The 27,662-nt window shown below is 43.4% G+C and overlaps 1 protein-coding gene across 5 annotated transcripts in view; it reads left to right on the forward strand.

The window, feature by feature from the left end:
* Window positions 1-27,662, forward strand: part of COG3 (component of oligomeric golgi complex 3) — a 100,550-nt gene that overhangs the window by 56,886 nt on the left and 16,002 nt on the right. For all 5 annotated transcript variants that reach the window (XM_084845129.1, XM_084845130.1, XM_084845131.1 and 2 more), the window contains 6 exons: window positions 799-904; window positions 15,290-15,414; window positions 17,491-17,580; window positions 19,714-19,834; window positions 26,396-26,484; window positions 26,586-26,720. In XM_084845129.1, the coding sequence (XP_084701255.1) occupies window positions 799-904; window positions 15,290-15,414; window positions 17,491-17,580; window positions 19,714-19,834; window positions 26,396-26,484; window positions 26,586-26,720 (666 nt within the window). The remainder of the gene's footprint in view (window positions 1-798; window positions 905-15,289; window positions 15,415-17,490; window positions 17,581-19,713; window positions 19,835-26,395; window positions 26,485-26,585; window positions 26,721-27,662) is intronic.

Genomic DNA, 27,662 nt, shown 5'->3' on the forward strand with positions numbered 1-27,662 from the left:
TTGTTTGTGCGCAGTCCTTAATCCAGTTACAGAATTTCAGATACCCTGGGTCAGTATGCCCAATTCTGAATTTTTTTAAAGCAAAGGTGATTCCAGTGTTAACATACAGTGCAGAAATTGGGGGATACACAGATCTTACCTAAATTGAAAGAATTCAAAATAGTTTTCTGTGGATGGTCTTAGGGGTTTCAAAATCTGTGCCAACTTATTTAGTTAGAGCTGAGCTAGGTATGGAAATGATGACTGGTTTAATTTATGTCTGGATTGCAAATTATTGGGGAAGAATAAATCAGCTATTGGAAGTTCGATTACCTAGACTGTGTCTAGAGGAACAGAGAGCAAACAATTTAGGTAACTTGTGATTGCAGACATTTTCAAAATGTTTCAAAATAATTGAGACAGGAATTGTGCTACACCTGACTCAACTTTTGAATCACTTTTTAGATTATCTCACATTTGTCAGGTGAGGCATCACTTTTCTACTGAGGGATGAAATGGGGATTGAGGGACTGAGCTGCCTTGAGTGTCATTTTTAGTAGAAAGGCGAGGTACAAGTCAAATAAATGCCACACTGGAGGCATTCAAGATGAAGCTGGACAGCCATCTGTCAGGGATGCTTTGACTTGGATTCCTGCATTGAGCAGGGGGTTGGACTCAATGGTCTTATAGGCCCCTTCCAACCCTACTATTCTATGATTCTAAATAAATGGGATGAGCATTGTTCTATTGCAAATTAGTGGGAATTGCTGCAGTGGAAACATAATGATTGTTCTTTACAAACTGGGATTTTTCTGGCAGCAAATTGCACAAAGCTTAAAAGATGAAGAGAAAAAGTTACCTGCAGATACTTCATTTTCAGCTATGAAACCAGAAGATCCAGAGAGCTGCAGCGTGGTAAATATTGGTATGTTTTGTGTGTGTGTGCATGTGCGCATGCGTGTGTGTTCATTTGTATGAAGTAAGGTGTACTTGTAAAAATATACTAATATAACAACAACAGTATTTGCCTATGCTTTTCAATTTTTGGAGAGAGCTTGGGACAGAAGCAAGCAAACCTAAGACAGCTTCAGCTATTGGGCAGTATAGAACTTTAATAAATAAATGAAATAAAATGCAGTATTCAGTATTTTTAATAGGCATCAGCTTGTTGATATACTTAAATACCCAATTTACATCCTTGAGAACCTGTAGCTGTTATTACTTGTGGCTGTTATATTCTGAAAGTTTTTTGGCATTACTTTTGTTATGAAGGTGTTGCAAAGAGGCTTCACAAAGTTAATTTCTTGGTTCCTGCATGACACTTTAATTCTAAAGATATTCCTCAGTGGTTCCAGGGTGTGGCAGTCATGGTTCCAGAAAACACCTCCTCTTGGTTGACAGAGACCTCTAGCAAGGACACCACCAAGGAAAAGGGCTTCCCCTCAGCTGGGTAGCTGGCAGAAGGTTCTGGCATTGCTCATATGCAGCCTGTTGCACACCTTTTGAACTTTACTTCAGCAGCTTATTTCTTTTGTGGGAGATATGCACCATTTTAGGCAGGGACTCAGGTCATGATTTGCTTGTGCCTGATCCCAAAGCATTAGTGAGGAAAAGACAGCCTTTCCTCTCCTGACACAGTTTCCCATGGTCAGCTTTTCTCCCTTCTTGGAGCGAGAAAGCAGATGGTACTAAAGAGAATGAGGCTGGTGGTGAGTGCTGCTGTTTTGCCCCACATCTTCCTTCTCCTACCCACCTTCAGGCCAGAAGAGAGGCAAAACACCCGCTTGGCCACAGTAATCCATTATTCTCGGTCTGCCAGACCCCATTACATTGCACAGAGCCTTTCAACAGGTAGATACCATTTTGGATGTTGCCAAGGAGGCAAGCAATGGTAACTTCTCTCAATCACAATTTGGGGACTGGCACTAACTTTGTTCACCAGTTTCTATCTGTTCAGCAGTCACAGAATGGCATCCAGCAGTAACTAGAGTCCCCAGATGCCAAGAAAGCAATGAAAGTGTTTTTAAGTGATGTCCTAAAAAGGTGACATGAAGCCTCCCCTGTATTCCCTCTTCTTTTTACCTCAGAACTCTGTCTGCATCCTTCTTAAAGAGTGGTGCCCAGAACTGGACACAGTACTCAAGATGGAGCCTAACTAGTGCAGAGTAGAAGGAACTAGTACTTCACATGATTTGCAAGTTATACTTCTGTTAATGCAGGCCAAAATAGTATTTGCCTTTTTTTGCAGCCACATTACATTGTTGGCTCATATTCAGCTTGTGATCTACAACAATTCCAAGATCTTTCTCGCTTGTAGTATTGTTGAGCCAAGTCTCCCCCTTCTTGTAACCGTGCATTTGGTTTCTTTTTCCTAGGTGCAGAATTGGGCATTTATCCCTGTTCAATTTCATTCTGTTGTTTTCAGCCCAGCACTCCAGCCTATCTAGATACAGAGCAAGCATGGTGTAGTGGCTAGAGTGCTGGACTGGGAGTCGGGAGATCCGGGTTCTAGTCCCCAATCGGCCATGGAAGCTCACTGGGTGACTTTGGGCCAGTCACATACTCTCAGCCCAACCTACCTCACAGGGTTGTTGTTGTGAGGATAAAATGGAGGAGGAGGAAGATTATGTACACCACCTTGAGTTCCTTGGAGGAAAAAAGGCGGGATAGAAATGTAATAAATAAATAAATAGATCTCTTGGAATTTTGTTTCTGTCTTCCAGGGTATTAGCTATCCCACCCAATTTTGTGTCATCTGCAAATTTGATCAGCATTCCCCGCACCTCCTCTTCCAAGTCATTAATACAAATGTTGAAGAGCACTGGACCCAGGACTGAGCCCTGCGGTACCCCGCTCATTACCTCTCCCCAGTTTGAGAAGATCCCATTGATAAGCACTCTTTGAGTCCGATTTTGTAGCCAACTGTGGATCCATCTGAAGACGAGGTTTGTTATGTGCACAGCATTCCCACAGTCCACAAGGGAGGTGACCTGATCAAAAAATGAGATCAGATTTGTCTGGCACGATTTGTTCTTGACAAATCCATGTTGGCTTCGAGTAATCACTACTTTGTTTTCAAGGTGCTTACAGATGGATTGATTTATAATCTGCTCTAGAATTTTCCCACGGTTTGGTATCAGACTGACTGGTCTGTAGTTCCCAGGTTCCTCCTTTTTGCCCTTTTTGAAGATAGGAACAACATTAGCCCTCCTCCAGTCATCTGGTACATCACCCGTCCTCCATGATTTCTCAAAGAGAATAGACAGTGGTTCTGAGAGTTCTTCTGCCACTTCCTTCATTAGGATGCAGTTATCTGGCCCTGGAGATTTGAACTCACTCAAAGTAATTAGGTGTTCCTTGACCATATGCCTATCGATCTCAAGCTGCAATCCTGCCCCTTCAGCCCGCACTTTGCTTTTGCCAGGGGGGTCATAGATCCTCTTTTGGGAGAAGATTGAGCCAAAGTAGGAATTGAGCACTTCTGCCTTTTCTTTGTCATCTGTTATCATTTTGCCATCCTCACTGAATAGTTGAATCACCATTTCTTTCCTCTGTCTTTTACTAAGCATGTATCTGAACAATGCCTTTTTGTTGCTTTTAGCATCCCTCGCTAACCTCAGCTCGTTCTCAGCTTTAGCCTTCCTGACGCCATCCCTGCAATTCTGTGCTAAGTGCCTGTACTCTTCCTTTGTAGCTTGGCCTTCCCTTCATTTCCTATTTGTGTCCTTTTTTGTTTTCAGGTCATCTCTAAGCTTTTTGTGAAGCCACATTGGCTTCTTCTGCTGTCTTCCACCTTTTTTTCTTGTTGGAATTGTTTGTGATTGTGCCTTTAGAATGTCCTTTTTTAAAAACTCCCAACCATCTTGGACTCCTTTTCTCATTAGAGTTGCTTGCCATGGGACCTTACTCATCAGACTTAAACAGCTTTCAGAAGCTGAAATTCAGGCTGTAATTAAAAATTTGAAATTAGGTATGTCACTCAGAATAGATGGATATACAAGTAAGTTTTATAAGAAGTTCTGTGAGGATCTTTTTCCTCATCTCTGAACACTTCTGAATGGTGTATTAATGGGTGACAAAACGTGGAAGTGAGGCAGAGTGATAGTCATCCATAAACCTGGTAAGGACCCTCAGTTGGTAGCATACTGGCCCATTTCACTCCTCAATCAGGATGCAAAGCTGTTCAGGGCCATAATGTCCAAGTGGCTAAAGACTTTTTTGACTTCTTACATACATGAAGATCATAGGGGCTTCATGCCTGAGAGGCAGATGGCAACACCAATTTGCAGGGCACTTAACAGAATTCACCACAGCACTAAGACTAAACAGTGTGTCACTTTTATATCACTTGTTGCCTTTAAGGCTTTCAGTCGTTTGGAATGGCCTTATATTCTGGAGCTTCTTAAGAGAATTGGATATCAGGAGTACTTCTTAGGAGTGGGACAATTGTGCTGGACATCAAGTGCTTATCCACACGAAAGGTTTAGACTCTTCCCTGATAACTTTAGATAGAGAAACTAGACAGGATTTCCCCTTGTCCCCTACCCTGTTTGCCATAGCTGTAGAACCACTAGCCCATATGATTAGAACAGACATCAGGATCAAGGGGATACTAATCCAAGGCCAAGAACATCTAATAAATCTGTTTGTTAATGACATGCTATTATTCCTGTCCCCGCAGAGGCATTGCTTGCACTACAGTATTATATCTAAATTCCAGAGCTACTTGGGACTTCAAATTAACTATGATAAGTCAGTGGTGTTCTGTATGAATATTCCCCTGACTACCCAATGTGCCCTTCAGAGAATGTCTCAGGTAAAGTTGAAGCATTAATGCATGAGATACTTAAGTGTTTTAATTCCCAAGGACCTCTGTCAAATAGGAATCATAGCTTAGTGATTAAAGGTGTTAAAGAGGAGCTCTGGAACTGAAAGAGTATGAAATTGTTGATGCTGGGAGGATAGCCTCCATCAAAATGATGATCTTGCTCAAACTTCTACTTTTGCTGTAAATGATTCCTTTACATCTTTCTGATACCAAAGTGAAGAATTGGCAAATAATGTTTGAGCTGTATATTAACAGTGGCAGAAGGAGTAGAATTGCTGGGGGCAGGGGCAATGTTTAGACATCTCAGTAAAAGGGTGTGTGTGATCTAGTCCTGTCTCAAATTGTACTTAATTGCATTCTAGATCCTTCAACCTATTCCAATTTTGCAGGGGAATACCACAACTCAGTGGGTTTCTATGGAGGCACATCAGAATATACCAAAATATGAAGCTTTCCCATTTTTGAAACTCACAGCTGCTCTCTTGAATAAGGTGGAAAGTCCATTTTATGTTGCCGTGCTTCGAGTATGTAAGCATTGGGCAGATGTGTTAGTGCCTTCCATATCACTGCTCTATCCCTTCTTAGACCACCCCATTTTGGGACACAGACAAACACATAGAATATCATGAATGGAGAGGGTAAGGGCTTCTTCACCTTAAGGACCTATTTGTGAAATAGAAGCCAGTTTTGATAGAGGCACTAGCCCTTCTTCTTCGTGGTCTCTACGCATCACACATATGGGCTCTACACCTGCGCGGAGCCTCGATTGGGGAAGCTTAGATAACTGAGGAATTTTGGCGGGAAGCCCACCCCCACCATCCTAGTGCGCATGTCCTTAGCGGGTTCCTGCTTATTACCTCAGTCTCTTTCAACTGCCACTGTTTGCACCTCGTAGGGAACATCTCTTGTCATTTGCTGATTTAAAAAGCATCTTTTTGACTAAAAATTTTCCCTTCTATCAAGTATTTCTATCTACTTGTTTTAATTTCTTTTGTTTTGTGATTTTTGTGATCGCCCTCATGGGCGTATGACCCTCAGGGCCCCTTTTTGAAAATGCACCTGCTGCTGGGCAAAACTGCTGCCCTCAGATGGGCACACTCTCTGCTTGTTCTGCCTTGGTGAAGGGCGCGTTGTTGAGGCTTGTCCTCATTGTAAAGCCTTCTCGAAGCAAGCAAGAAGAAGCAAGTCAAATCGGCCGAAAGCCGCACTTTGAAAAAGGGTGCTAGAATCAGTAGAGGAGCCAAAAGATATGGCAAACCCACCAGTCTTGCCCTCACACAACCTGCCTGCTGTATAGGAGCCAGCTCCAGTGTTGGGGTCATCATCCCCTCAGTGTTGTACCCTGCTGAGTACACAAGATCCCCTCACTCTGGACCGATCTTTGGTGCTTACACTGATGAAAAGACTAACAAAAAAGGTGGAAGTCTCTAAGCAGCTTAGTCTGTCTTCACACTCAAAAAAGAAGAAAAAGACTACTAAAGAGTTGCATGATTTTGCTCAGGATCAGGCATCGAGACCCTCGGGTCTTTCTGACTCTGCACGAGTGTCTCATAACTGAGATCAGTCCGTAACAGGCTATGTCGGCCACCACAGACTCAGGATGAAGAGCCACTGTCCTGCTCATTTCCATACAGACCTCTCAGGGTTGACAGCAACCGCTGCTACCAGCCACATTCCCCACTGCTCCACCAGTGCCTACTAGTCAGATGCAGTTGCCTGCACTGACAGCCTTACCTGCTGCTCCACCAGTGTTATTCTCATCCATTCTTATGGTGAATCCTAGGCTGGAGATGGAACCCATGCCGATAACATCTGCGTCAGAGGGCGAGATCCTGGACCCGTCTCCAATGGAACTGATCCCTTGACCATCTTGTCATTACAGGTTGGAAAGCAGCCCATTATCGCCATACACGTTCACTGGATTCGGTGAGGTCATGTGCCTCTGCTACAAGAGGTGATGCCCCTAGTTTGTACAAGCGATGCTGATACCAGGAACGGTCTGGGTTGCCATTCTTGGAGTGGGACAGCCATTCAACATGGGATGTGCGAGACCCCAGGATTGGGTTGACTACTGTAATGAGCCATATGGCCATCCTAATCCTCCCTGTTGGGGAGGCAGTCGGTTACATCTACAGCCATCAGCTACGGTGTCGAGACCTTCAGACCAACCAGTCGCTCCTTGGTCTTTGGTGCTGTTCATGCCGCCTATTCAGGGGCCACCACCAGTTCAGCATCAAGGGATTCAGCCTGCCTTACTGTTTGTCCAGCAACCACAAATGACTCAGCAACAGAATGTTTTGCCAGTTTTATTACAGCCGCAGGATGTACAGTAACAGGCTGCTTTGTCTGTTACCCAGCCACTGTCTGCAGTACCTTTTGGTGCACTAACTAATACAGGCAGCACCCAATCACTCCCTGTGGAAATAAGGGAGAAGTGCCTATCACGTCAGGTCCCTTCAGGGGAGTCTCCAATGTCAGGAACAGAAGGTTACCAGTCAGATACTACATCTTAATCCTCCTGCCCTCTCTCCATCTGCTCGCCAGATGTGGTTGTGGGCTCCAATAAATCCATATTGTTGTCATGTATTTGAACAAGCAGGGAAGTACCAGATCTCTCCCATTGCTCACCCTTACACTTCAGATCTTCAACTGGTGCTTAGCCTGTTGATACATGTGGCTGGCGTCGACAGTGTCCTGGGCGATCCGCTCAGCAGGACCATGCTGACCTCCCATGAGTGGGAGTTGGACAGAACAGTTCTGAACAGCCTCTTCCAGCTTTGGGGGATGCCAGAAATTGACCTTTTTCCACAAGGGATAATGCAGTTTGCACAACATTCTGCAGCAGAGTGGGCCGAAGCCTGGGATCAATAGGTGATGCCTTCATATTTCAGTGGACAGGGGTGCTGCCCCCCCCCCCCATTTCCACTGATGATCAGGGTCCTAGCGAAGATCACAACAGATGGCACAGAGTGCACCATCATGACGCTGTGGTGGCTGCGCTAGCCTTGGTTTGCCCCACTACTCAAGATGACAAAGGATCAGTAGTGATGGCTACTGTCACACCCATCTCTCCTCACGAGAGAGAATGGCCAAATTTCACACCCAGACCTCACAGCTCTCTGCATGACAGTGTGGTAGATTGGCTGACAGATACTACTTTGGCTCTGGCAGCAATTCAGAGGTTCTTGATTCTGCCTGTAAGCTGTCTACACAGTGTTCTTATTCAAGGAAATGGACTGCTTTTTCTGCTTTTGCTTGTGAGCAGGGTTTTCACACACACTGGTGCTCTTTGCACCAAATTGTCTGGTTTCTCCTGCCCCTTTTTGAGAAAGGACTCAAACTGTTATCTCTCAGAGTTCACCTCTCCGCTGTTTCTACGTTTCACCCTCCTGTGGAGGGATTTTCCATGTTCACACATCCTACAGCAAAAATTTCTGAAAGGGATCAGCAATCTAGTGCCACCAGTCCACTCTATGGTACCGAACTGGAGCCTTTCTATGGTGCTTAAGGCACTTTCATCAAAGCCTTTTGAGCTGCTGGTGACCACAGACTGATGCCTCCTTTCATGTCAGGGGGCATTTCTGGTGGCCATTACATCTGCACACCATGCCAGTGAGCTCTGTGCGCTCAGAGTCGGCTAGCCTTATCTCACCTTTCACCGAGATAAAGTGGTGCTCAGATCTGACCCTGCCTTTTTACCTAAAGTTGTGTCTGAATTTCATTTAAATTAGGATACCCTTTTACCTGCTTTCTTTGAGTCTCCTTCTACGCTGTTGGAGTCGACCCTGCATGTGCTCATCATTTGTTGTGGCCTGGCCTTTTATAAGTTGAGGACTGAACAGTTCCGACCATCACCCATCGCCTCTTTGTTTGCTGTGGTGGAAGTGCAAGGGCCTGTCTCCCTTGCCTAAGCACTTCATGTCTTGGGTCATTAAGACTGCTGAGCTGTCGTATGAGCTGGCTGAGCTCGAATTGTCTGCCCCAGTCCGAGCTCACTCTGCTCATGTGATAGCGACGTTGGTCAAATTCGACAGGGAGGTCGCCATCCCTGAACTGTGCTGCGCTGCAACCTGGTCGGCACAGTCCACCTTTGTAAAACATTGCAGACTGGATGCTTGGGCTAGAGCTTACTGTACTTTTGGTCATGCCATCCTCTCCTCTGTATTGTAGTAGGACACTGCCCCACGTCCGTTGTAAGTTAGCTTGCTACTCGCCTATATATGTGCCATATAGAGACCATGAAGAATAAAGACAGGTTGCTACCTGTAACTGTGGTTCTTCAGGTGGTCATCGATGCATTCACACAACCCGCCCGCCATCCCCTCTTCGGTGTCTTACTTGAGTTTGATGTTGAGTATCGAAGGTATTTTTTGTGTACATTTATCTGAGTTATGAGGCTGCAATATTGGTCTCAAGGAACTGAGGGAATAAGTGAGAACCCACTAGGGACATGTGCATTAGGACGGTGGGGGAGGGGTTCCTGCCAAAATTTCTCAGCTATAGAAGTTTCCCACATTGAGGCTCCACACAGATGCAGAGTCCATATGTGTGAATGCATAGATTACCACTGAAAGAACCACAGTTACAAGTAGCAACCTATATTTTCCTTTCAGGAGGGAGATGTATCCTGGCTGCAAAAGCACCAGTTCAGATCTTTCACTAAGGCATTAGTCACCAACGGGGAAACTTTGCGATTCCTTATTGTTTTTGAAATCCTGTGTAGTGAAATACAGAATAAGCTAAAATAGTGTGTTTCCTTAATATATAGTTGGTTATTGAGTGAGACTTATGGAATCTCTTCCGGCCTCAGGGTGCAGAGGGAAACAGACCTAGATGAGAAGTTCTCATATTTTCAGTGGAATCAGTTGTGGTCAAACCACACCCCCACTTAAAACTATTTCAGCCCAGATTAGGGAGGCCTGCATGAAAGTTATGTATAGGTGGCACCTTTACCCTACCAAACTTTCTAAGATCAACCCCATTCTGTTCCCCCTTTGTTGGCAGGGGTGTGGCTCAAGGGGATCACTCCTTCACATGTGATAGTAGCAGAATTCTGGAAGTTGGTACTACAGGTGTTATCCGCCATGACAAATCCATAAAACATGGAAACATTAATTTTATTGTCAGTATTTCACAACTAAAATGAGCAGTTGTTGCAAAAAGGCTTGATGAGACGTCCGCTCACTACTGCAGGGTTAGACACTTCCCTGGAAACAATGTGATGGATGGAAAGAATCTTGTGCACCCTCTGAGAAACTGACACATAACATGAGAGTTCTAAAAGAGATAGAAACAAAGGAAGTTTTCACAGCTACTTGATTTCCCTTTATCATATACATCAGTGACGGCAGCGGGGGATCACCATCTGCTCAACTCAAGTTCTAGAGAGACACTTTCTAAGCACTTATTGGATGTAATATGTTCTCAGCTATTCGCTATATTCTATTTGCATACTTACACATACTGTGATTCCTCAGTCTCTATTTTTAGTTAATGAATACAATTTTTTAAATGATGTTCTTTAGAACACTGACCAGAACTTTGAGCACAGGAAGTGCTTATGATGCTAGGTCAGTGACTAGTCATTATACTCTTCTGACAAGGAGTGCTTGATCTGGATTCCACATGATCTGGATTCCTTCTGCTTTTCACCTGGAGATTACAGAGTAAACATGCTTGCAGAATGAAATCATGGAGGACATTTGGGTATCACTGCATTATTGTCTGCTCCCAACCAGACTCAGCAGAGGGATACCGATATGAGAGTGATGGAATATCTTATTTTGCTTGGTGTCAGTCCTTTTAGCTAAGAAATTCACCTTAAGAATTGATTTCCCTAGAGGTGTCAATGTTTGGATGTGGCCAAGAAATCATCAACTAACTGGCATTGAAGGCAATGAAGTTAGTGTTCTGGACCTTTCAGGATCGTATCAAGAGACTAATAGTTCTCATGCGCTTGGGCTGCATGTCTGCAAATGCCTATGTCAATCACCAGAAGGATACATGATCTTTCATTCTCCAGTAGGAAGCCAGCAATATCACAGTCAAGATGGCAGTGCATTTAACTATCTTTTCAAGGAATTTGCATCAAATTACTGGGCAGACTTTCTTATAAGTAGGCCTTCAGCCTATGTATTCAAATAGGTAGCACTGACCTCAGCCAGCCCACATGTTGCTTTTGCTAAAGTGACCTAGTCCCTATTCTTTTCTAACTTCAGCTTACTGCTTTTAGCTTTCAGTTCTCTCACCGTATTCTTCTGCTGTTGGAGCTCTTGCTCTGCTTCCTGCAATCTATTCTCTTGACTTTCCACTCAGCTATGCATTAATGACAACTGATTTTCTAGATTATTCATTTTATATCAGATTAAATTCATTGTATTCTCCAATTGTTTATCCCTCTCCTTCCTCTTTGATTCCATTTCTATCATTTTATTATTAAAGTCCTTTTCATTTAAGATCTCGTACAGTCTTTTGTCTTTTTCCATATTTGACCAAATATTTCTTTCTTCAAATGAAGAGAATTCCTTAGTAAAGATCTGTTTTATTACTTCTACTGAGAAGTTAGTCCCACCATGTTCTTCATTTTTCATATTATTATGATCTGTTCTGTATCTCCCCAGTTGTATTTTTACAAAATCCAGGGGTCTAGAATGTCTGTCTATCTTTGGATTCCGGGGTTTCTACTTCTGCAGTGGTTAGATGGATAAGAGATGGTTTTCATTTGGCATATCAGACCTGAGGTCATTTCTCACCAAAAGGGATTACACAGCTCATTATCTGAGAGCTCTGTGTGACTTTCGATTCAGTCTCTATATTGGGCAGCAACCTGAACATCTGTCCAAACATTGACTAGGCATTATTGCATTGCAAGATTTGGCTCCCCTGATTTCGCCTTTGATTGAAGAGTCCTCTGAGAGATTGTTTCTGGCAAATGAGAGAATATAATCCTATCAACTGGATAAAGGGCTTCAGTAAATTCCAGAACTCAAGGCTGTCCCACCTTTTAGAGAAAGGAAATTTTGAACTTAACCTAGGTTCCTATTCTCTGGGGCGGGGCAGTCCTTTCAAAAAGAACCTGACAATCAGAGGAAGAAGCATGAATTCTGCTTTGTTCTCAAATGGTTCTCATCACCATCAGATTTAAGACTACTGGTGGGGAACCTGTGGCCTTCCAGACGTTGTTGGTCTACAACTCCCATTATCCCTGACCATTGTAGTTGGAGCCCAACAACATTTGGAGGACCACAAATTTCCCATCCTTCCTTAGTCCTTTTATTTCTTCAGTGTTTGTATTATAATAGTATAAGTGCCTCATAGTGCACTTAGACTATTGAACCCTTTTTCTTCTGTTTTCCCTTATGAGGGCTACGTGGCTTTGTTCTATGCTCCAGACTCAGTGTGGGAGCTGAGAAGAATCCTCTTCCCTTAGTTATTCTCCTTGGTGGTGTTGTCTTCTTCAGGCTTTGGGGAGGAATCCCCTTTGCTTAGTTCTTGCTAGAGAATCCTGCCTGTCAACCAAAATGAGGTCCTTCCCAGAACTAAAGACTGTCACTGCAGAACCCCTGAGTATGGAAATTTATGGTAAGCTCAAATTTGACTTTTTCTTGTTCCCTTTGTCCTGAAACATGCTACTAAGGAACTATGGCCATGGGCTATGGCTAGTCATACCCTAGAGAAAGAGAGATCTGTAGTCATTGAAGGTTGCAATACTATGCATTCCTTGGAGTAAGTCACTGAAATTAGTAGGAGTTACTTCATTGATTGCACTGCATGACATAGAAACATATGCAAGGCACGATATAGGTCAGTATACCATGTTTTCTGCCTACATTGGCCTCACTTTTTAATTTTCCTTGTCTTAAAAGACTAAGTCGGGAGGTATTTTCCCCCTGGGGAGTGGGGGATATATGCCCATAGCTTCTTCAGTGATTCTAGCATGGGTCAAGCTTTGCTTTTGTGAAGTAACTTCTCCTGGTTGACAGATAGTTCTTCCAGCAAGAACACCACCAAAGGGGTGGGGCTATTGAGAAGTTAGCTCCTAGACAAGCCCCATCTGGCTATTGGGTAGCAGCCTTCTGACAGGCCTTGTAGCTGAACTATTGCAACACTGTTTCAGTTTTTCTTCAACGTCTTATTTCATTTGTGAGACAGAAGCACCTTTCAGGCAGGGACTCAGGCCATCCTTGTTTGTGTGCCAACCCCAAAGCCTGAGGAAAAGAATGTCACTAAGGATAACAGTGTTCCTCAGGAGAGATGCTTTCCTCTCCTGGTATAGCTTCCTGCACTTCAATTCACCCACTCCCATGCTGAGCAGGAAATCACCCAACTGAGGCAAATTAACTTTGAGATCAGACGTGAAAAGCAGAGGGTTGGGGGAAGATTTGCAGAGAAACACACAAAAGTAATCTGTGTAATCCACAGCAGCAGCAACCCCTTGAACAGAAAAGGAAGCTGAGGCAAATTAACTTGTTCAGTCTGCCTTGCAAGCATGATGTTAAATAGAAAAAAAGCAAACATTTAAAAAAAGCAGAAGTTTGGAGGCTCCTGGGTTACCCCCCCCACACACACACACCCCTTAATCATTCCCACACACTCAGGATGTCAGGTTAAAACACAGAAAAATAGAAGGGGAGAAATGAAACATCAAAAAAAGGAGAAAATAGCAAGGAGTTGGGACTTCTAGGGCAGAGGTGCAGAATGTTTTTTCTGGTGGGGGCCCCAATTGCCCCCCTCCCTCCATGAGCCAGTTGACTAGTGGGTGTGGCCACACCACTAATGTCATCCAGCCATGCCCACTTCAGTTTTTCTCCCATTTTTCTCAGCACAAAGAAAGGGATTTCGTTGCTGTAGAGAAGAGCAGCCGCTTTCCCCTATCCTGGGAGAGTACCAGGCTTGGTAGAGCACCCATATTGCTCCCTTGTCGCGCTTCCTTTTTGCTAAAGCCACCTAGTTCAACGATTCCCACTTAGGATCTACAAACTCATTATCCATTCAGTGGAGATCAGCATGATGGGTAAAGTGTGAATCCAAGAACTGAACTAGTTCAGTCAATGCTAGGTTTAAAAACAAGGGCTAAGCACAAATGCCTTAAAGTGCTACATGCCATATTTAGCTGCCATTGTGGTATCCAAAAAGGGAGAGCTATTTTCATGCAACCCCCACATATATTGCATTTCTTTCCAATATTACCTTGTTCTATGGACCTGAGGAGGCGATCTTGCCTTTTTCTGCCTAAATCCCCCTTGTCCAGAGGAGAAAGAATGGCACCATAAGGGTGTTAGGAGCCCCCTGTGTTTCTTTTTCCAGGATGTAACATTCTAGAAAGGCTGAATCTTGTTCAAAGCTGTTGAGCAACCTCTTTATGTTCCTGGATTTCTACTTCCATGGTGGCTAGTTGAATAAAACATTGTATTAATCTGGTTTATCAGTTCTGGGCCCATTTCCCACCAATAGATATTACCATTCATTCCTTGAGAAGTTTAGCCTTTTTCCCAGCCTAAAGGACTGGCCTTTCAGTTGAGTTAGTGCGAAGGGCAATAATCTGAAGATCTATCTATACATTCACTAGGCACTATTGCATCAATACATTTACTTTGTCTGATGCAGCCTTTGGTTGATGTTTCTTACAAATTGTGTCTAGCACATGAGCAAATCCCATCCTGGGGGATGAACTGTTTTTCTACATCCCAGAAATAAAGACTATCCTACCCTGGAACCACTTGACAAAGGAAATTTTTGAGTTATTGTAAATTTCTACTCTCGGGGGTTCTAGGGTGAGGGAGTCATTCCATCCATATTTAAAGAAAGAGAGCATGGCAGTCTGAGGCAGAAGCATGAACTTGTTTTTGTACGTCATCATCCAACATAGATATTCTTAGTCCAATGGAGTATCCTAATGTTTTCTTCTTCAATGTGTGCCTATTAATCCACTTATACTAGTGAAGTTTTTTCTTGTGTTTTATATACAGTTCTCACTTGTTAGGGCTAAGGGGCTTTCTTCCAAGGCTCCAGGCTTGATCTAGGAGCTGAGCGGAGGTCCCTCCCCTTCGTGGTGCTCTTGCTGGAAGACTTGTCTGTCAACTAAAAGGAGGTACTTCCCCAAACTAAAGAATGTAACACCCTGGATCCCCTGAGAATGGAAATCTACAATGTTCAAATTTTCCTTTCCCCCGCTTCAGCATTTACGTTAGTATTTATCAGCACAGACTTCTTCAGACACACGTTCAGTTCAGACACTTTACAACCACATATACTTTTGGTATTGTATTAGAAACCAAGGCTAGCACTTGTCTGACATCATCAAGCTGTTGTACTGCCAGATGCAAGCATACCAATCTAACCATCATACCATTTTGGATTTCAGAATAATTCATAGTGGTGGAATGTATATATAATTTGTTATCATAAATATACTGTATATTGCTATGGATATTTTTAAATGTGAGGCAATAGCAAACCTTACATGTTCCTTCTGTATTATAGATCCATTGGAATCCTATAATCCCAGACTTCACAGCACAATTTCACCTGCAGATCTCCATGGAATGTGGTACCCTACTGTCAGAAGGACTCTTGTTTGTCTCTCCAAGCTTTACAGATGTATTGATGTATGTATAAGCTGTTGTCTTGCCTCTAACATTAAATCTGCATTTTACGTTTCTAATACATCAAAAACGTACACCTATAAGAGAAAAGTTAGAGCTGAAGTGGTACTTTCAACGGTGTAAAAAACAAACCCTCCTTTTTTATTTAGACTGTTGCATAAGATTTTCAATGAACTATGTTCTCGAATAAGGCACAAAATCAGCTCCTTGATTATATATAAAAACCTTTCAAAAGGAGGCAGCTCCACAGAAATACGAAAGGCTTACCATTGGATAGGTATATCTGCAGTTTTAAATCAGATTTCTTTAATGGGCCAGTGCATGCATAAATGTCCCTGTTGGTTCAGTTGTAGAATCACATGTTGCCTCACTTCTGGAGCATGAATTCCCCCCTGCACTCCTCCCACCCATTGGCTTTAACTGCATTACACTAACTGTGGTTAAAGTCAAGGCTCTATGTATTCTGTGCTAAACAAATGTGCAATTCTGCACTAAGGTTGGAAGACTCCATTCTGCAGTCAGTATGAAGGATGACAATCAAGCAAAATTGGATATATATTCATCTTGCACAATTTGTTAGTAATTGGGAAGGGAAAGGCACTAAACTCTATCCCCTGGCCACTGGAAACCTTCCTCAACAATGCTTCTGGCTTGGATTTCAGCAAGTATTGCCCATACACTTCCAGGCAAATCCTCATAACCATAAGGGCAAAAAATTTACTTTATAAAATTAAGAACAGAAAGCTGAGATTTTCAGGGAATTGAATGATCTGGCCATTACCACATTCTGTGGAGTTTCTGTTCTTCAACAGAATTTCAGCATATATAAAAGCCTGGTTAAAACTAACCAGATCCCTCCTTAACCAAAGTTTGCTAACTATCTTCACACCATTGTTTCAAATTCTGGTTGAGAGGGACTACAGTTAGCCTTATCCATGGTCACGATTGTAACATTTAACTGTAGTGAGGGTGGGAGAAATGTGTGCTCTAGAAGGAGGAGGCTGGGATTGGGGGAATGCATGAGTCCCTCTCCTGTTAGTTTAACCATAAATAGTCATGAACATTATATGTGGGCATTGGCCCTACATGTCACGTAATGCTTGAAACTGGTCTGCGCAATGTTCGTTAAAATATATTAGATAGAACTTTACTTTTCCAATACAATTTTACCTGAAATATACCAGTATGGGAGCTTATATTGGCTGCCTATTCTTGGATGTTGGAAGTTCTTCTAGGGTGGATGCAGAGAATAGACAATATACCATTTAACTTTTAAATGCTACCCCAAATAACCCCACACTTGCTATATCCCTGGTGACAAACAAGGTCAAAACACAGCTATTAAGTCCCTTTTTTTCTTAATCATAAGATAATTTCTGTAACTGTCTTTGAGAATAAATAATAGGCAGGACTGCATAGCTCTATCTTCTGTGGACAGAAGGGTGCTGCTCATGTAAGGTGCCTCCACTTGATTTTGCAGGATCCCTCCCTTCCACCCATGCCACAGCTCACCCCATTCAGCTAGGTCTCCCAACCCTCTGTATAGCATTTTGAGCTGCTGTGAGGAAAAACGATTGGAAAGTTCGTTTCTGCCAGCCCGTTGCACACACTTAAATCTAGATCCAACCCCATAGCGTTAAATCCTTTTTTCTGTGGATGCGTAGAAATTAAGGAATTCAGGAGTTCTTGAATAACCGTTTAGTTCATTGTTTATCTTGTTTTACATAAGCTATGGCTGATGTACATAATGGGCTGAATCCAGAGTAAGTTAGTTCAACATAGTTGCCCATTTAAGTCAATGGGGCTTAAGTTTAATCATGACGTACTTGTCCCATTGATTTCAGTGGGACTTTAGTTCAGCTAATTTAGTGTTGATCCAGTCCAATATTTTTTCTCTTCCAAATGTAGTATCTGAGAAATTGGGGAAAATACAAATGAAGCATGGGTAGATCGTGCTTAAATTTGCAAATTGAGGATACCACCTGTAACAGATGTGATTCTTCTGTAAAGCTAAGGGAGGAGAACTTGAAGGATACGAGCCTAACCATTGTGAAAATTTGTGAGTTTTTTCTTCTCCAGAGGGCAGTGTTCCAAGGATTATCACAGGAGGCCTTATCTGCCTGCATACAGTCATTGCTAGTAGCTGCAGATTCTATTGCTAAAAACAAGGTCAGCTAATATTACTTTATATAGGAGGGATGTAGTACAATGTTTATATAATTGTGGTGTAATATTTGTAATATAAGAAAGCTCTTTAAACTGTTTCTAGGAGTGCGTAGTACAATTTAGGGACAAGACATAATGATAGAAATATTTGAAGGTCAGGCCCCTCCTTATTTCCTTAAGAAGTCTCTGTTGTGTAAGAGCTGGGCAACTTCAGAGGGCCTGGGAGCCAATTTCCTACAACCGGAATCCACTGAGAGCTGTATTCCCCTGCCCCCACACTACTGAAATTGCCACCACTGAAATTCAGAGGCACCAAAAAAGCTGCTCTTTCACTTTAAAACAAGGTTTGTGGGGAGAGTGCACCTTGTTTTAATGGATAATTTTACTCCTGGAGCACAAGTATGCATTAAAACAAGGCAGGCATTGCTTTAAAGTGAAAAGGCCACATTTTTATTGATGCTGCACTGTCAAAATTTGGTGTTGACTTGCTGGGTGGGGCCACAAAAAAGGCTGGAGGGGCACATTTGCCCACTCCTGCTGTATTAAGGATCTAGACTCAATAAAAGCATTGCTTTCTGAATGTAAGGGGCATTAACAACAATACTAGAGCTATATAGAAAGGGGAAGTTTGGTTCTGAACAATCGTATACCAAGGTAACATCTACTCAGATTATTACTAATACTGATACCTGTATCCTTAGAGAGGCTGGTGTATATCATAAGCCTTATATAAAGAAAAAAAGAGTGTATGAAAGAGGAAAAACAAAAAATATAAAAAAGAAGGTAGTGAAGATCAAAACCCGACTTCTTTATATAAGAAAATGAATTTTAAGGAATTATTTAAATTATTGAACAATAAACATAAGGCATTATTTAAATTATTGGAAAATAAATGTAAGGAAGTAAAAGCTAAAAAGCCATCTAGGGGAAAAATAAAATAAAACTCAGAAAGTTGATGAGAAGCCATCAGATGACAAACCCGTTAGGCTCCATTTCTTTCTGGTAAATGGTAAATGTGAGGCGACAGACATGTGAAATTAATTACTGTTGTGTAGCAGTAACAGTGTGAGTAAAGCCCTAGAGCCATTATGGTATAGCCAATCAGATTGGATTATCATTAATCCAGTTAAAGGGAAATACCATATATTCTGTGTTGTTCTATATGTCTTAATTTATCAATGTTCTTGTTTTGCTCTGATAACTTACTTTGTACTAATATGTGGGAAGGTCTATAGGCTAAATAAACACTTTTGGATTGATCTGGTGCAGAGAGGGGAGGGTCCATGAACCTACCTGCTATTTCATTCAAATGGGGAACGGACAGTGATTGCTGAGAAAGAGGAGGAGAAGGAGGCAGCGGCAGCAGCACTGGAAAGTTTCTGATGAACACTAGTGTGTGTAATTGAAATTGGCAAGAGAGAAAATGGAGAATGGGTTGTCACCATTGTCAAGTGGTGGCGCAGGGAAACTGAAGAAAAAGCACGTTCCAAAGGACGATGATAATTCTATTGAAGTAGTCTAAATCAGTTGAAAACTCTTAAAATATAAGTGCATACTATAATTTGTGCTTCAAAAATAGAACAATTAAATGGCAAAAGACTTCAAACAAGTATAATACAATTAGGGAGGATGTTATTTTATAGGAATCATTAGACCTGTTCAGGCTTTATCTCACCATGTAGAATACATGTGTGGGGAGAGGGAGTGCTCCAGCCTACTCCTCTTCTCACTTTTTCCTAGGATCCTTGATTGCACGGGGAGCCTCCACATATTATACAGGAGGCTCTCCTCTTCAGACTACCACCCTCCACGAGAACAGGGTGATGGATGCAACAACCAAGGGGGGGGTGGGGCTTGAGCGCTCGCTCTTCTCATGTGTTTACATAGTAAGAGGATGCCTGAATGGGCTTCTGCCTGCCATGTAAACAGGTGTGTGTGTGTTTCTGTATGTGACAATATTACTTGTTTGTTCTCTATAAACAAGTTTTTAAGAGGTGTGCAAATTGTTTAATGGGAAGTGGAAAGTCTACATATAATAGACTAGAGTACAAAGCAAATACAGTTGTTTTTATAAGTGGACAAACTGGTGACCAGTATCTTTTTCCTTTTGACATTAATTCTTTGTTATAATTTTAGACCCAAGTTGATGGTCAGCTTTTCTTAATAAAACACCTTTTGATTCTTCGTGAACAAATTGCTCCTTTCCACACTGAATTCACCATTAAGGAAATTTCCTTGGACCTTAAGAAAACAAGAGGTAACAGAATTGTGCTGACTGGTCAGAGTGGCTTGCCATTCTTCCAGTATGCCAGACATGGGGGTGAGGGCCAAACTGCAGATCGCATAGGAATCTGTGATCGGCTCTCTTAATATCCTTTTCTTTATTTAAAAAAACGAAGAGTGCTGCCCAAATTGGATCAGGGCAGTGGCATTTGAAGGAAGGGAGTTTAACTCTTTCTCCCTGCACCATTTCCCTGATCAAAATTGCCTCATGCCAAAAGCTGCTATTAGCCGAAGGAGAGGGGCTTAAACTCTCCTCTCCCAGTGCCATTGTCCTGGTCCAGTTTGCGGTATAGCTGTGTTTACATAATGATAAAGACTTTCAGAGATCATGGATCTTCCATGCAGCATATAGGTTGGCCCTGCTGTTGATATTCACCTGCAGTCACCTGTATGCTTCCCCATATGTTTCCACACTTTTGAATTTGGCCTTTATTTTGAGGACTGGGTTAGAAAGTTCCAGAAAAACATTAGCATTTTTTCACCTTTCACTTCTGATAGTCTTTCTACTAAAAACCATGTAAAGTTTATATTTTAGTAAAAAGTATGATATCTGACTATCCTTGTCTTCTGCTTTAGCAATATTTTTCCGTTGGTCTCCCAGAAACAGCCTGGACAGACAGGAGCCAATTATGGGATGCTGATGGTGGATGGTTGTTGTACCACCCTGGTACCTTCAGAGCTGGCAACACTTTGTGCCAATAAAAGCTCTTCTGAAGGCAAATGATTGGGCCTAGGCAAACAATTGTGGCTTTAGCATAGTTGGTACAGGGACATAATGTGTGATGTCAGATAGGGCCAAAGGCTTTTAAGCATAATTAAGTTTTAAGAAAATTAAATGATAATAGCAAGCTTCATACTTCAGACTATATTTTTAAAAAAGTATCTTCATCAGTAGAGCGAGTGTATCCAGAGCATAGGGCCAGTGTCAAGGTTAGGCATTGTTGGGCAGGTGCTGAGGGTCCACACCCTAGCAAAGGCCCACTAACAAGAGCACCCTGCAGTTGCTCCTCCTGTTCGCCACTGCAGCCTGCTTGTTCCCCTGCATCTCATTCTCACCCAAACAACGGCAGTGAGAAGGAGGAGCCCCTGTAGCATCAAGGCAACTTTCCTTTTGGTCTCTTTTTACTTCTCTCAATTAGGTGAAGCCTTCAGAGCTGGGTAATCAGGAACCTTGTGCACCTTATACTTCCTCTAGCTGAGGTAAAAGTTCTAGAGAAGATGGCAGTAGAGAAAGCAGCACTGGAGAGCTCAGGAAGCTATAGAGTGGGGCTTTGCCTCCAAGGCTTTTCCAAACCCACTGTACAACAGAGTAAGGTGTTGCCCCTGTGCTGACCATGACGCAGAAGGAGATTGCTCTGTTCCTTCCTTCTTTCTCCATTTGAATGACAGTGAAGGAGGGTCTGCCATTGGTGCTACCTATCCAACTGAGACATCTTATTTATTTATTTATTATTTATTTATTTATTTACAGCATTTATATATCGCTTCACATCTAAACAGATTCCTAAGCAGTGAACAATAAAAGACAAAAATGATAAAAAGATAAAAGAAATAAAACACCATGCTAAAAGTTCTTATTTTAAAACAGTGCCAGTAAAAACCATGGCTGGTCAGTTAAGGAAGGCTTCCTGAAATTAAGCTGTTGACCTCAGTGACCAGGCAGGTTGATAGGGGAGAAGGCGCTCTGTCAGGTATCCTGGTCCAAAGTTGTTTAGAGCTTTATATACTACTACCAAAATCTCAAAACATGGCCCGGTAGCAGATAGGCAGCCATTTCAGGTCCTTCAGCAAAGGAGTTGCATGCTGAAAAGGGGCAGCTCCTGACAACTGCCAAGCTGCTGCTTTCTGCACTAGCTCCAGTTTCCGGAGCTGCCTTAAGGGCAGCCCCACATAGAGTACATTGCAGTAATCTAGTCTTGAGGTTACTAGCGCTTGTACCGCCATGGCCAAGCTATCCCTGTTCAGGAAAGACTGTAGCTGGCGAACCAGCTGAAGCTGGTAGAAGGCACTTCAAGCCACCATGGCCATTTGGGCCTCCAGCAACAATGATGGATCTAGACATACCCTAGACTATGCACCTGTTCTTTCAGAGAGAGTGCAATGCCATCCAGAACAGGCAATGAGCCTATCTCCTGGACTCAGGAACCACTTACCCATAGGGCTTCCACCTCGCCAAGATGTAGTTTCAGTTTATTGGCCCTCATCTAGCCCATTACTGAGTCTAGGCACTGATCCAGGGCTTGCACAGCCTCACCTGATTCAGATGTCACAGGGATATAGAGCTGTGTGTCATCAGCATACTGATGGCACTTGGCTCCAAATCCGCCTCTAGTGGTTTCATATAGATGTTAAACAACACTGGGGACAAGATGGTACCCTGTGGAAACCCATAGCCCAATTGCCAAGGGGCCGAGGAATGGTCACCCAGTGTTACTCTCTGAAATTGATCCCACAGGTAGGACCGGAACTACTGTAATGTAGTGCCTTCAATGCCCAGCCCACCAAATCGATCCAGGAGGATACCATGGTTGATGATCTCAAAGGCTGATGAGAGATTGAACAGAATTAGCAGGGTTGCACTCCCCCGTCCCTCTCTCGATAAAGAAGAGTGACCTAGGCTGATTTGGTCCTGTACTCAGATCAAAACCCAGACTGGAATGAGTCTAGATAGTCAATAACCTCCAATAGTGCCTGCAGTTGTTCCGCCACAACCTCCTCAAGTACCTTCCCTAAGAATGGGGTATTTGCGACTGGGTGGTAGTTGTCTAGTACTATTGGGTTTGGAGTAGGCTTCTTCAGGAGTGGCCGCACTGCTACTTCCTTAAGGAGAGCAGGAACCACCCCTTCCTGTAGAGAAGCATTTACACCCTGGACCCACCCAGCCATACTCCCCGGCTAGCTTTTATTAGCCAGGACGGGCAAAGATCAAGAGGGCATGTGGTTGGTCACATTGCTGCAAGCACTTTGTCCATGTCATCAGGACATAGCAATTGAAACTGATCCCACAAAATCGGGCAGATGGTGCCATCAGACACCTCAACTGGAACTGTGCTATCAGTGGTATCAAGTTTGCTGTGGAGACAAGCAATTTTGTCCTCAAACTGCAATGCAAAAAAGGTCACAACGGGTCCTTCAGGGGGCCTGGGCCGCATTTGCTGGGGAGAGTGTTAACATCCCCCAGACCACCTGAAAGAGCTACTCAAGGACGCAATGGAAGCAGCAAAATAAGCCTTCTTCGCTGCCCACACTGCCACGCAATAGGCATGATTATGTGCCGTAGAGCATGCTCGGTCATTTTCGCTTCAAATCTAGCTGACATCCAGCCTGTTTCATTGATTGCAGCTCCCCAGTATACCAGGGAGCAGAGCGGGCTCCACAGTGCTGGAGAGGGCACTCAGGTGCAATCAAGTCAATGGTTGTCCGCATCTCACTGTTCCACAGTGAGGCTAGGGCCTCGGCAGGATCATCAGCTCTCTCCACTGGAAAATCCCCAAGAGCATTCAGAAATCCATTGGATTCCATCAGTTTCCTGGGGCGGACCATCCGAATGGGTCCCCCACCCGTGCAGGAGGGGAGTAATGTTGTGAGTTCAAATCTCACCAGGAAATGGTCTGACCATGACAATGGCATTACTTGGACCTTCCCCCCCCCAAATCTTCCAGTCCTTTAGTATAGAAGCTGATGTTAGGGACATGTTGCATATTTTGGTTAGAAGATGAGCAATTTCATATTTGAGTTCTTTGAGAACTCTAAGATGGATACCATCTGGGCCCGGTGATTTATTTCCTTTTAATTTATCAATAAGGCTGAGAACTTCATCTTTTGTCACCACTATTTGCCTCAGTTCCTCAGACTCCCTTCCTGAAAACATCTGTTCAGGCACCGATATCTGTCCTATATCTTCTGCAGTCAAGACCAATGAAAATAATTCATTCAGCTTCTCTTCAATCTCCTTGTCCTTATGAATGCCTCTGGGCTATATGGTGACTAGACTTCGTGATTAGCCATGCCTCCCATGGCAGCCATTTTGTGGTGGTGTCCAGGACAGTTTCTCAAATTTCCAAACGTGCTCACGAGCTCACAAAGGTTGCTGATCCATCTTTCTGTGTTGCCGGGATGGACAATCTCAGTCCCCAAAGTGGGCAAGAACGGCACTGATTTTTCCCCTCTGGAGTGTTCATTTATAGATGTCTTCACAACATTGGAGGATGCAAAGTGCTCTTGGTTCTGCAGTTGAGGAGGCCAAGATCCATGTATGAGTACCTTTTCCTCTCCTGAGCCCAGGTCTGGCTATCCACCTAGTATTAATAAACGTTAGCCCAGGGATCCCATTGTACTCACCATAACCTTCATCCATTTTCCATTACCATCATTGATGTACTTCGCTCTCTCCTCTCTCACTGTTCTGACAGACTTTCTATTTCATTGCTCTGAGCTCACCTGGTAGTTTTCTCCACCCTCCATCCTTGTTTTGGTTTTGATGTTTGTTAAACAGTTCCTTAAAGTCATGTCCAACTTTCACCAACATGTGCTGACCTTTTGAACCTTTTGCTAACTGCAGTCTTCATCTGGTTTCCTGGAAAATAGTTTCCCAGAGGTGGTCACATCCATACAACATGTTGGGGAGCTAGCACACTCCAGCTCACCCTTCCTGTCATTTCCCTGGGCTAAGATGGTTCTCAGGCAGGATATTTTATTCTTCCCTAAAGTCCTTTCAGAGTTCCATCTCAACAAGGACATCATCCTAACTTTGTTCTTCCCCACATCTACAGATGACACTGAGCACTCCCTTCATCACCTTGATATACAGGCCTTTTACATTGAACAGACCAAAGATCCCAGCCTTTGGTCTCTGCTACTGGCTTGCCCACCTATCATTACTACATTGTTGTCTCAGGGCTCATTTCCTCCATTCTTTAGCTGACTCTGCAGCATTTGCCATGGGAGTATCAGTCTTGGACCTGTGTTGAGTTTCAGTATGGACACAGCCTTTTAACCTTCATTTGACACTATGCCTTGAACATGCTGGCCTGTTCTGTTGCCTAGTTTGGAAGCACAGGCCTACTGTGTACCCCTAGACAATCTGCCCCACCTTCCAGGCGAGATTGTTTGCTCCCATGTGGAACCAAGGAGAAAGATGGATTACTTGCCTGTAACTGAAGTTATTTGACTGGTCACTTGTGTAATCATGCAACCCTCCCACCTCCCTGTTGTAGGTCAGTATTACTATTGCTGTGATGGTCTTTGAACTGAGCGGAGCATACACATTGGACCTGATTCCCTACAGAAGTTATACCATACCTTGCCACCCAAAAGTCTAGGTTCTACTTCTAGAATGTTTCAAAGATATCTTGCACTTGCATAGAATTTCCTAGATGTGTGACTGCACAGATGGTCACTCAAAGAACTTTAGTAAGCAGGTAAGCAACCTGTCCTTCTGGGTAAGTTTATTAAAGGCATCTATAGGAAATCACTCAATCCCGATTCCCAGTTAGGAATTGAGAGCTCCCACCCCAAATACATTAAATCAGATTTATTATGAGTAATAAAGATGAGACATAATTGTTCTACTGCTGGGGTCTCCAACATGGTGCCTGCAAGTGACAATATCCCCACAAAGGCCTTCCCTGGTGCCCACACAGCTCCCCCCCCCCTTGTTGAATCACTCCAAGGTCAATACACCTATCTAACTTCCACATTTTCCCACCCCACTACTACCCCATTCTAGTGGGAAGCCCGTTCCCACACCACGCTGACCAGCCTGAACAAAGAGAAGGTGGGGCATAGCCAACCAGCAGCAGGTGGAGGAGGCAGATCAGCAAGTCAGACCAGGTGTTTCCATTGGTGGATATACTGGTTGTGCCCCATCTCCCATTCTAGTTGGTCTAAGGTGTTCAGGATCAGTCTTCCTATTGGGCTCTGCTATCCAATAAGCCACTCCTGCACAGCTCTGACCAACCAGAATGAAGAGGTAGGATGTTGCTAGGAAATCCACCAATGGAAACACAGAGACTTGTTGGCTGCTGAGCTGCCTCCTCCTTTTGGTTCAAGCAAAGCAGAGAGGGAATCTTGAGGGGCCTCCGTAGGAAGATAGGATCACTTCCCGAGGGAGATGAGGAAAGGGTAGGTCTGACCTGAGGCTGTGGTGGTGGGGAGAGAACTTCAGGGAGGCAAGAATAAGGGCCTTTTCAGAGGTGGCACCCCATTTGTGGAATGCTCTCTCCAGAGAGGCTCACCTGACTCCTATGTCTCTTCGGTGCAAGATGAAAACGTTTTAAAATGCCTGGGAAAATAAAGAACTGCTTTTAGTACTCTATTCTGCTGCTGGTTTTAATCTGGTTTTATAATGTTGCAATAGTTTTATTCTGTGCTGTTTTTACTTTTTGTTTTAATGTTTCTACTGTATGTTTTTAATGTATTGTATACTGCCCAGAGAACTTAGTTTACTAGGCAGTTTAAAAGTACAGTAAATAAATAAGACATCAAAGTATAAGTGAGAAAAGGAATACTTATTAAAATGGTTTTGTTTTCACAGATGCTGCATTTAAAATCCTGAATCCTTTGACTGTTCCACATTTTTTTAGACTAAGTAGCAACAATGCACTGATACAGTTTTTACTGGAGGTAAAGACCATTTGTTTACAATGGATTGGAAAAATGTGTTTTTGAATGTGGCAATTTCTGAAGAGATGCAAAAGGGGATAACTATTGTCTCTCTGTTCCAGGGGACTCCGGAGATCAGAGAACATTATATTGATTCCAAGAAGGATGTTGATCGGCAGTTGAAGTTTGCCTGTGAGCAATTCATTCAGCAGCAAACCAAGCAGCTTGTAGAGCCTCTGGAGGAATTCCTTGCAAAGGTACTAAGATACTTTAGATTCACCATTGATACCTTAAACTGCCAGGTTTGTGTATTTAAGTTGGATGGATTCTCCAGTATGGCGTTCTGCAGGGGTCAGTTTTGTCCCCATGCTATATAACATCTAAATGAAACTATTAAGTGGGGTCATCCAGAGTTTTGAAGTGTGTTGCCGTTAGTGTGCAGATGACACGCATCTCTACTTCTTTTCATCTTCATCAGGTGAGGCTGCGGATGTGCTAGACTGGTGCCTGGCTGCAGCAGTGGACTGGATGAGGGCTAATAAACTGAAGCTCAATCCAGACAAGACTGAGATGCTGTTGGTGGGTGGTTCTGACTGGATGGAGGGTGTTCAGCCTGTTCTGGGTGGGTTGCACTTCCCCTGAAGAAGTATGTTCGTAACTCGGGGGGTTTCTTTGGAGTCATCATCATCACTTGAGGCTTAGGTGGCCTCAGTGGCATGGAGTGCCTTCTATCTGCTTCGACTGGTGGCCCAGCTACACCCCTATCTGCACAGTTATAACTTGGCTTCAGTAGTCTGCTCTGGTAACCTCCAAATTTGACAACTGCAATGCACTGCATGTGAGACTGCCTTTGAAGGTGGTTCAGAAGCTGCAGGTTGTGCAAAATGTGGCAGCCAGATGTGGGGACCAGAAGGTCTGAGCATATAACATCAATTCTGGTCCACTTGCACTGGCTGCCTGTACATTTCTGAGCCGAAATCAAGGTGCTGATTTTGACATATAAAGACTTACACAGCTCAAGACCACAATACGTGATGGAGCACCTCTCACAGTATGAACCAACCCATACACTACGATCAACATCTGAGGCTGTTCTCTGAGAGCCTCCTCCAAGGGAGGTTTAAAGGATGGTAACGAGGGAGAGGGCCTTCTTGGTCACCTCTCACTGTGGATTGATATCCCTGGTGAGGTCTGCCTGG

Source organism: Heloderma suspectum, chromosome 3 (genome assembly GCF_057233095.1).
Source record: "Heloderma suspectum isolate Gila_16-S chromosome 3, 16-S_ref, whole genome shotgun sequence".
NCBI classification, from domain to species: Eukaryota; Metazoa; Chordata; class Lepidosauria; order Squamata; family Helodermatidae; genus Heloderma; species Heloderma suspectum.